The sequence below is a fragment of the Quercus lobata genome, chromosome 1 (genome assembly GCF_001633185.2).
Source record: "Quercus lobata isolate SW786 chromosome 1, ValleyOak3.0 Primary Assembly, whole genome shotgun sequence".
Lineage (NCBI taxonomy): Eukaryota > Viridiplantae > Streptophyta > Magnoliopsida > Fagales > Fagaceae > Quercus > Quercus lobata.
The window spans coordinates 8,249,307-8,260,279 of NC_044904.1; the positions used below are offsets into that span (position 1 = coordinate 8,249,307).

The window sequence follows — 10,973 nt, forward strand, 5'->3', positions numbered from 1 at the left end:
CAACACCCAGGGCTGGCTCAACAAATTTAGGAGCTAGGCGAAACCTTTAAGCGGAGCTTTTTTTTAATTATTTAAATATTAATTAGATAATATTTATTTAACTTTTAATTTTTTATATATTTAGAATCTATTTATTATTTTCTTTGAGATACAAAATTACTAATTAAATTTTTACATTTAAGTTTCATTAACATTTCCTTTTAATATCACTTAATCTTTAGTAAATATTTATAATTAAAATAAAACATGATCTGTAATAGAAAAATTATTAATTTTTTGAAATAAAAAATTATTTATCACATAACTTAACAAATTAATTTTAATACAAAATATATTATCCTAAACTTATAATTTTATTAAATTAAGACAACACTCTACATATAACAAATTAATGACTTTCTAAATGGATGGAAAAAAAAAAAGCAAAAAATAATAATAGTCACTAGATAGTCTTGATGTAGGTTGAAAACAGAAGCACCTAAAATAAAGTGGAATGCTTTATGTAAACCTGTAACAATAGTCTGCAATTCACGAGTTCTGACTTCTGATGACTCCCGCAGATTGACATGATAACTCATAACATAGAAAAAAGTGGAATGCTTCCCAGCCATAAACGTGTAACTTGTACTTTGGAGAAAAATATTAAAATTTTTAAAAATCTAGTAAAAAGACCTGGGTAGTGCCCATAAAAAAAGAGAGACCTGCGTAGTGACAATGGCTAGAGAGTGTTTAGTTCCAATTCCTTAACAAAAAAAGAGAGAAACCCAAATCAGTGAAACTCGGCAACAAGTAAAAAAAAAAAAAAAAGACTTGTAAGAATGGATCCAATAGTCGCAACACCTATCAGTGAGTCCTCAAATATCACTGACCTTGTCGTAACAAATGGCAATGGAGTAAAGGGTCTCTCAGAAATGGGACTCAAAACCCTCCCTAAGCAATATATCCAACCTGTAGAAGAAAGGATCACTGTGAGCAACATCTTGCCTCAAGAGTCTATACCCATCATAGATATGTCAAACTGGGACGAACAAAAAGTCTCAGAATCAATCTGTGATGCAGCAGAAAAGTGGGGTTTCTTTCAGATTATCAACCATGGAGTGCCCATTGAAGTGCTGGAGAATGTGAAGGACGCAACACATAGGTTCTTCAATTTGCCAGCTGAGGAGAAGAGGAAGTTTTCAAAAGAGAACTCACCTTCCAACAGCGTGCGGTTTGGCACAAGCTTTAGTCCTGAAGCAGAGAAGGCTCTTGAATGGAAAGATTACCTGAGCATGTTTTATGTGTCCGAGGATGAGGCCTCTGCATTGTGGCCTTCTGCGTGCAAGTAACAGAGCTTAACTATGATCAATTTTGTTTACACAACAAATACTTGACATATAATGTAGATGCAATACTTGTGTATGTACATACATATATAATTCACTAAATGAGTTAACTTCTAGTTTCATCTAGTTTAACTCAATATGACGTTAAAACAAACCATAACTTTTAGTTACATCTCATTATATCCTCCATGTTTCCTCATGTTTGATTGAAGATCAATAGTGATCTCATCATAATATATATATATATATATATATATATTTCTATTTCTATTTCTATTTTTATTATTAAAAAAAAATTGAGTATCATAAAACATAATTTTGTGGATCAAATAGTATATGCTTATGTGTATATATAGTTTTTGGTGGACTAATTGTTGTTTGCTTTTAGAGATCAAGTTCTGGAATATATGAGGGGGTCTGAACCAGTTATCCAAAGGCTATTAGAGGCACTAATGAAGAGGATAAATGTGAAGGAAATTGATGAGACAAAAAAATCTCTCTTAATGGGTTCAAAGAGGATTAACCTTAACTACTATCCTATATGTCCTAACCCTGAGCTCACCGTGGGAATAGGTCGTCATTCTGACGTGTCAACCCTTACTATCCTCCTTCAAGATGATATTGGTGGACTCTATGTGCAAGGAAACAATGATAGTTGGGTTCATGTTCCACCTATAAGCGGCTCCCTCGTGATCAATGTTGGCGATGCACTACAAATAATGAGCAATGGTCGGTACAAGAGCATTGAGCACCGTGTGGTTGCCAATGGAAGCAAGAATAGGATTTCGGATCCTATTTTTGTTAATCCTAGGCCAGATGACATGATTGGTCCTTTTCCAGAAGTGCTTGCAAGGGTTTTATTCAACTATGCGTCCCGTGGGGGAGGGGGCGAGGCATAGTTGAATAAAACCCAATGTGTTCTTGACAAGTATAGGGGAAAGGACAATAATATAATAAGCCATGCGAATATTGCCATGGGAGTTAGTGAGGCATATATTGAATAAATTGAAATTAACCTTAAAATTCTTGAGACTGTGCTATATAAATAGGTGCAAATGACATGCAAATTGGACCAACAACACCATCACCACCGAACATCTTAGTTTCAAGCCATTTGCTAAATACTAAGCTCTCTCTTTATTCCTTTCTTGTAAGAATGGCTCCAACAATTGCAACACCTATCAGTGAGTCCTCAAATATCACAGACTTTGTCGTAACAAATGGCAATGGAGTAAAGGGTATCTCAGAAATGGGACTCAAAACCCTCCCTAAGCAATATATCCAACCTGTAGAAGAAAGGATCACTGTGAGCAACATCTTGCCTCAAGAGTCTATACCCATCATAGATATGTCAAACTGGGACGAACAAAAAGTCTCTGAATCAATCTGTGATGCAGCAGAAAAGTGGGGTTTCTTTCAGATTATCAACCATGGCGTGCCCATTGAAGTGCTGGAGAATGTGAAGGTTGCAACACATAGGTTCTTCAATTTGCCAGCTGAGGAGAAGAGGAAGTTTTCAAAAGAAAACTCACCTTCCAACAGCGTGCGGTTTGGCACAAGCTTTAGTCCTGAAGCAGAGAAGGCTCTTGAATGGAAAGATTACCTGAGCCTGTTTTATGTGTCCGAGGATGAGGTCTCTGCATTGTGGCCTTCGGCGTGCAAGTAACAGAGCTTAACTTTGCTCAATTTAGTTTACACAACAAATACATGACATGACATATAATATAGATGCAATTCTTGTGTACGTACATACATATATAATTTACTAAATTGGTTAAGTGCTAATTTCATCTAGTTTAACTCAATATGACATTATAACAAGCCATAACTTTTAATTATATCTCATTATATCCTGTTTGATTAAAGATCAATAATGATTTTACCATAATATATATAAATATAAATATATATATATATATTTCCATTTCTATTTTTTTATAAAAAATTTTGAGTATTGTAAAACATAATTTTGTGGATCAAATAGTATATTCTTATGTATATATATAGTTTTTGGTGGACTAATTGTTGTTTGCTTTTAGGGATCAAGTTCTGGAATATATGAGGGGGTCTGAACCAGTTATCCAAAGGCTATTAGAGGCACTAATGAAGAGGATAAATGTGAAAGAAATTGATGAGACAAAAGAATCTCTCTTAATGGGTTCAAAGAGGATTAACCTTAACTACTATCCTATATGTCCTAACCCTGAGCTCACCGTGGGAGTAGGTCGTCACTCTGACGTGTCAACCATTACTATCCTCCTTCAAGATGATATTGGTGGACTCTATGTGCGAGGAAACAATGATAGTTGGGTTCATGTTCCGCCTGTAAGTGGCTCCCTCGTGATCAATGTTGGTGATGCACTACAGATAATGAGCAATGGTCGATACAAGAGCATTGAGCATCGTGTGGTTGCTAGTGGAAGCAAGAATAGGATTTCGGTTCCTATTTTTGTTAATCCTAGGCCATGTGACATGGTTGGTCCTTTTTCAAAAGTGCTTGTAGAGGGTGAGATAGCATTATATAAGCAAGTTCTGTATTCAGATTATGTGAAACATTTCTTTAGGAAGGCTCATGATGGGAAGAACACAATTGAATTTGCAAAAATATGATGTATTCTAAGGTGTGTTGTGAGGTTAAGTTCTATTGTTATAGAAATAATTTTTATGAAATAGAACTCAATCGGAAATCTGTTTGAAGATAATAGAAGTCAGTCAATTCTTTATCCAATTATTTTACTTTTTACAAAAAAGAGTTTACACTTTTTTTTTTTAACATGGCTTTTACATTGTTTGTATGTCTGTTTGAAGCATTAGAATTCATGAGATGTGAAAAAATATTGATGAAATTAAAAATATTTCTATTATATGTTGGGTTCAATAAGGTTCAACAACAACAAAAAACACTGCGCCTGCAAATGATCCTACAGGTTCCATTTTGACCCAATTTATGAAAAATGAACAATAATTAATACCTGACGTGTCTTGAATGCCGTGACAAACAATAATAATAGCACTAACAACAACCAAATCAACCTCTAAAATATATATATATATATATATATATTTTTTTTTTTTTGGTAATTAAATTTTATGGAGTGCCTTTATATAGGCCTACAACCTATAAGACCAAAATAATGTTTTTGGTTGAATTTTATAAAACATTTGAGAAGTTCTCTTTTTCTTTGCCTACTAGCTTGGAGTTCTTGTATACTAGGTTAGTAAAAAAAGATATCAATTTATCATATACACTTCTATGTTGTATAATTAGTCCCAAGTTTTTGGGATCTACTATGAATTAACAAACTAATTAGGGTCATGTGTATTTATTAGTATATTCTTTCCTAAGTCATACTATGATATCTCTTTAATTGGAACGGCCTTTTTTATGCCTCCTACTAATGTTTTTTTTTTTTTTTTTTTTTTAATCTGAAAAATCGATTCATTCTTCTTCACTGGTACATTATTACTGGCAAAATTTGCCAAACAGTGAAAATTCTGAAAAATTTTAGCCGGACAGCACGCGTTGAAACTTATTTAGTTAGGTAGACTGTTTTTGAAAGTCGAGTATGGCAAACTCGACTTTGGGCTGGAATATAGACACAATAGTGGCGTTTTTTTTAGTGGCGTTTGTCAAAAACGCCACTATAGGTCACCTATAGTGGCGTTTTCTATAAACGCTGCTATAGCCATTAAAAAAACGCCACTGTAGTGTTCGTTTTTCAGCCCAAAGTCGAGTTTGGCAAACTTGACTTTCAAAAACAGTCTAACTTACTAATTAACTTTGAACACGTGCCACGCGCCTAATTTTTTCCCACAAATAGTCTGTTTGGCAATTTTTTCCCATTATTACTCTCATCTATATAGTGGCAAAATCAAGATTTTAGTTTAGGGGAGACACAATTAAAAGAAAAGATTGCCAACAAAAATAATCCAATATTTGTGGGGCCAGAGAATTTGTGATCCTGGCCCACTTTTCATTAAGGCCCAAGGCCCGCGCTGAGCAGAGCTGTTGCCGAGGACATGCAGCAAAACTCCAAATGGCCTCGAGATGCAGCCGAGGATGACCCTGTCCTCGGCATCCCAAGGCCTAGAAGGGAAGAACGACACGTCTTCAAAGGCAGCCCCCAAAGCGCTCCCAGAAGAAAAGACGAGTAGAATGGGACTCACATGGGGGTACAGTATGGGAATGGTTCAAGGAAAAAACGTCACCTCCGCATTGAATGCGCCAACAAACGTCCTAGCCACATTGATGGGAAAAGACCCTTGAACAGTGTGGCTTCGGTTATTACAACTAACAGAAAGTGGGGGAAGGCGGCTGATGGGACAGACACTCGAGTAGTTACCTGCCTGATTAACAAATGGAAGGTCAGGATCAACTGAGAGGGGCTATATAATGTAAGAATTCATGCGCTAAAGGAGAGGGGGGTGAACTCTTGAACGATGGTAACTAGAAGTGAAAGGAATGATAAAAACATTAAACTCCTCAGACGAGGTCCAAGGAAAACTAAGTTCACCTCTGTGCGACCCTTATGAACACCATGACTAACAACCGTCCGGTGATCAAGGCCTAATCTTTTAACCCACTCTCTACAAATTTATTGTTTGGGCCTTTAGCGTTCAAACCCAATAAACCAGTTTGGAGTCGTTACAAATTGAGTCCTTACAATATTAGTCTGGGACATTAAAAAAAATTCATATCATAAAAAGGGACAAATAATAAATTGATAACTGATAACAAAAAATTAAAGAGATTAATCTAATTATATAAAGTTTAAACGTGTTATTGGATTATTCTAAATAAATTGAGAAATAAATCAATATAAAAGTGTTAAAACTATAGCAATATACTTGAAAAGTTTTATACAACTTCACTCCATTGATCGCTTTTAAAAAAATAATGTAAAATTCAAATTTCTTTTTTTACTCTTCTAAGTAGTTAAAACTTGAGTTTATAGCCAAAACTCAAAGTTTGAAACGATGCAAAAGTCTAGAGATGAGAGGAAAAAAAATTAGAGGAGGGATGAAGAGGTATTGAAGGTTTAGTATCGTAAGAAAACAAGGCATAAGTAAATTTTTTTGAAAAAATAACTTATTTTTACTTTAAAATTAATATGGACACATTGCTTTGAGTTGGATAGCTATGAGAGATTTTAAACTAGGTTTGGTAGATAGATTTGGTATAATATATATATATATATATATATATATGAAACTTGGTCTTTTAAAATAACTTAAATTCATATTCATATATATATATATATATATGTGTGTGTGTGTGTGTGTGTGTGGTTGTCAAAATTCTGATCTGGACCCTACGATCCTACAATTTTACTATCCCACCTGCCTAAAACGATTCGGATCTTTGCGATTGTTCAGGATTGTACGATTCTAATGATCCTGAACAACCCTAGTTTCTTGTAAACTTTTTTAACTTGATAGACGGTTCGGTTGGACCAAAATGAAAAATAACATCTCAATAGACCAAGTTTTGCTATTCTAATCTAGAGAGATAGAATGTCAGTTGGACCCAAATGAAAAATAATATTCCAATAGTGTCACATTTTGAGGTTTTTGGCTTCTTTAAATGGTGCTTACGAATGGATGTAGTGATGTATGGTAATTACATCAAATTGATGCAAATTTTTGGTTTTTTATGAATAAATGTATAATTTATGTAATTATTTAACATACCAATTTTTTTTTTAAAAAATAATGTAGGATCTTACAGTCCATGATCCAATCCTTTGATTTACGATCCCACTTACCTTCCATGATTCTACATAGGATCCCGATTTTAACAGCCTATTATATATATATTTTAATGAAATGTATAACATATATAATTATACCATGTCATATATATAGTTATTTTGTAAGACCAAGTATTGCAAGTAATTTTTTTTTTAATGGAAGGTATAATATATATATATATATATAGTTATTTTGAAAGTTTAAGTGTTGCGAGTAATATTTTTAATGGAAGGTATAACATATATAATTTTACCATATTATATAGGGTTATTTTGAAAGACCAAGTGTAGCGAGTAATTTTTAAATTATCTCATGGTCTTTGTCATATATATGTATTTATGTTATACATTTCATTAAAAATATGCAAGAAAACAAGAAGACATGTTACATCCCTTGTCTCTGCCTATGCCTCTTCACATGACTTTATTACTTTGAAACCCTTCTCAAATTATCTCAAGTACTCTAGTTAGAAATTAAGCCCTGGATTGTAATTTAATAAGGACCTACCAACTCCTTGGCAATATGCGTGGCCTGAATTGTCTTTCTTAGAAGAAGAAGAAAAAAAGAAAAAGATGAAATGCTTGAAACACTTAGTCAAATAAAAAAAAGGGGTAGTAAAGAATAAGTCTTACCATCGCCAAGTCCCTCTTTAGGGTTTGAAACATCTTATGTTTCTTTAATGACCTCAAATCGACCATATCTTGAGGTAGTAGTAGGGGTTGTTCCAAGGCGTTGGCCACGTAGCCTGCCTTTCCCTTATGAAAGACCCTGATGAAGTAGTCCACGGGCAGCGGAGTTTCATCCAGCATCAAAGGAGGGTTCCAGGTTTGGACCCTGGGGCGACGATCATGCCCTCTTTCCATAATTGCCGCCTCACTTGAGGACCTGGTTTGTGCTACTATAGCTACTTTGGCCCTTTTCTGGGGCTCGGGCTCTTTAGAGGGGACGACCTTTCCCTCTTCAACTATATCCTTGCCCTTTCAATCTCGTTTCCTCTTCTTGTCTGCGAGGTCAGGTTGGGAAGAGTGCGTCGGAAAAGGAGTGGGAGGTCTGGTTTGAATGGCCACCTTGGGCACCGTGCCTCCTGCATGAGACTCAAGAAGCTCAAGAAGGCTTGTTTTGGACTTGCGCTGTAGCACCATTGTGTTAGGTATACTGGGGATTTCTTGAATGCTGCTAACTTGTGTAGGGGGAGGTGGCTGAAGTCAACGCTTGAAGGCTCTGGAGTTTGAATTTGGTCAAAAATCTCAAATTCTTCCTCGGAGTCCGAAACCTCCACTACCTTGGCCAAGGACTGGGAGAGAGGAGGTGCCTCTTCCTTAGCACTGCACTGGAAAGGGAGCTCCACTAGTTATGTGCCTTCTGGAGGGGTGCTTGCAAGGAAGCCAGGTACGACGATATTGATCTGCTATAGCCAAGGATCCTTCACCTTTATCATGTACTTGGGAGCTTGGAAGCTTGATGAGATAGGGTCGTAGCCGAGGATTATGTGAGCAGCTCGCAGTTCTCCGTCAATGTGAACGAAGATCTCGGATTTGAGTATCCTCGTCAAATTAGGCTCGTTGACAAGGTTGAAAATGGGGGTTGCAGAGTACTTATCTGCAAATTCATCAATAGTGAAAACATTGTTAGAATAACCCATAGATAGTTGAATAAGAACCATTTAAAAAAAAAAAAAAAGAGAAAAAAAAAGAATATAAACACAAAGATTGTTAGTGAGAAAAGGGGTATTGTTAGAGCAGTAAACCTAAACCTAAACACCCTACCTGGTGTCCCGTCTCATGTTGGGCAATGAAATTCATCATGCCACTCTCCTGAGACAATTAAAAAGTCTTTGTCCATACTCTTGTTAGTATCAGGGAGACACGATATAAGCCTGACCTCGGGGACCCTAGTTTTCGAATAATATCCCTAACCTTTGAGGTGTTGATGATTTTAAACCCAGTTAACGTCGTGATGGGTGAGGTTCACACCCATCTTTTTATTAAGGGCATCTATGCTACCTAGGATTCTAAATACGTTGGGGGCACACTGAGTGGGGCAAAGTCTATGGGCGATCAGGTAGTCCCTAATAACTCTACCCGTGGGGATTCTTATCCCTCCCTGTATAAAAGCAATCATCAGGATCACTATCTCTCCTTCTTGTCTCATGGTATGCCATTCCCCTTGATGGCAACACTGGATTGAAACCCTGGTAGGAATACAGTAACGGGCTTTGAAACTCTCTATACCTTCTGGGGTATCTACTAAGCTAGTGAATCTACCAATTTGAAATGTATGTGAAGGTGTTAGGAGGACGAGGTGTAAATTAAATAGGCCAAGGAAGAAGAGGTCCTAAATTTAAGAAGGAATACTAAAGGTAACTTACGGAAATGTGGAGAGGCTCCTTGGACTGGTTCTTAAGAGTTGAAGATGCAAAAAGTGGAACAGCCAAAATCTATGAACAATATAAATAGGAATGGGAAAAGTGAGCAGGAGAGTTCTTGCTCAAATCCCTATAAAATTTCCCCATTGTAGGATCTCCATCACACTGTAGAACGTGGGGGATAGGGCGCCGTATGAAGTAAATGTTGTTGCAGTTAAAAAAAATACCTGCACAGAAAGAAATGACATAAGAGTGGGAAGGATAATCACCAAAAAAATCAAAATCCCCCTTTTTTCCAAGGAGTAAAAAAGTGGAATTTTGAAAGGCTATTGTAAGGAAGAAGGGCCCAGATATAGGTATTGGGTCGTGGGCCGTTTCCGAGGATGTCAAATAGCTCGAGGATAGGTAGATACTAATGAGGGCATATCGATTAATGGGCCGTGAAAGAAGTCTAGTCATAAGGAACTGGAAACGTTGTTCGAGGAGAAGTGTCTACTCTGCTAAACAGAGTAAAGGTCAAAGGTCCGACCTTTCATCATGGACAAGGCAACAAGCAATCATGCTGGTAAGGATAAATATTAGATAGGGATAAAACAAAAGAGAGTTAGCAAATATCTGAGAAGAAAGCTGCTACCACCGCATTAAATGCTCTGTATCTAATCCCTTAGCTACATTAATGTGGAGGTGATACCTGAACAGTAATCTTCAGCCTTACAGCTACCCCTAAAGACTTTATAAAGGTGTTGATGGGATAAGTATCAAAACCAGCAATCTAATCTACATGTGGAGAGCTGAGATGAAAGAAGAAAGGAGAATATAAAGGAGAAAAACCCCATTACAGGGAGATCATCAGATAATCTGTAGAAAAATTACTGTATACTTAAGAACTGTAATTGTGGTTAAGTCTAAGAGAAATACATAAAAACAACCTTCCTCGGACTTCGCCGATGAGGATTTTCATTGCCCAAAAACTGTTTGTTTATGCTTTCTAGTAACAATTAACCTATTGTGATCGTTGTCCACCTAACTCATTAAAAGTTCAATTTCAAACCCACTCTCTACAAATTCATTGTTTTGGACTCTTTGAGCCATTGACCATTTCATTTGGGCTTTTGGAGCGAAACGTGCCCTTACAATAATAATTTAAAGTTAGGACTTGAGTTAATTAAAAACAAGTAAGTGTGTATAATATCTACTTCCTTCTTTTGAAAGGTTCTAAATTTTCAAACAGAATAACTAGTTGTTAGCAACGTTATTGTTGTTGTTGTTGTTTTTTGTTTTTTGTTTTTGTTTTTTTTTTTTTTCAAATCTAAATTAAGTAGTTCATTGATTCGGTATTGGATTAAAAAGACGGTTGAAAAAATCATAATATTTTCCAATAATATTAAATATATAAATTAAAAAAAATTATAATATAAAGAATTCTAATAATTTTATCGACACAAGTGTTATATAATATTTAGGGTAAATTACAAATTACACCCTTAAAGTTTGGAGGTGATTGAATTTTACACCTTGAAATTTTAGAATTT

General features: G+C 35.7%; 2 protein-coding genes across 2 annotated transcripts; both read left to right on the forward strand.

Annotated features, from left to right (window-relative positions):
- The first annotated feature begins 797 nt into the window (after positions 1 to 797).
- Positions 798 to 2,224, forward strand: LOC115994543 (feruloyl CoA ortho-hydroxylase F6H1-3-like). Its single transcript, XM_031118746.1, has 2 exons — positions 798 to 1,324; positions 1,714 to 2,224. Exons 1-2 carry the CDS (start codon positions 819 to 821, stop codon positions 2,222 to 2,224), a joined length of 1,017 nt encoding a protein of 338 aa, XP_030974606.1. The 5' UTR covers positions 798 to 818.
- A 178-nt stretch (positions 2,225 to 2,402) lies between these two features.
- On the forward strand, positions 2,403 to 3,935 carry LOC115975298 (feruloyl CoA ortho-hydroxylase F6H1-3-like). Its single transcript, XM_031096062.1, has 2 exons — positions 2,403 to 2,987; positions 3,365 to 3,935. Exons 1-2 carry the CDS (start codon positions 2,482 to 2,484, stop codon positions 3,933 to 3,935), a joined length of 1,077 nt encoding a protein of 358 aa, XP_030951922.1. The 5' UTR covers positions 2,403 to 2,481.
- Positions 3,936 to 10,973: the final 7,038 nt, after the last annotated feature.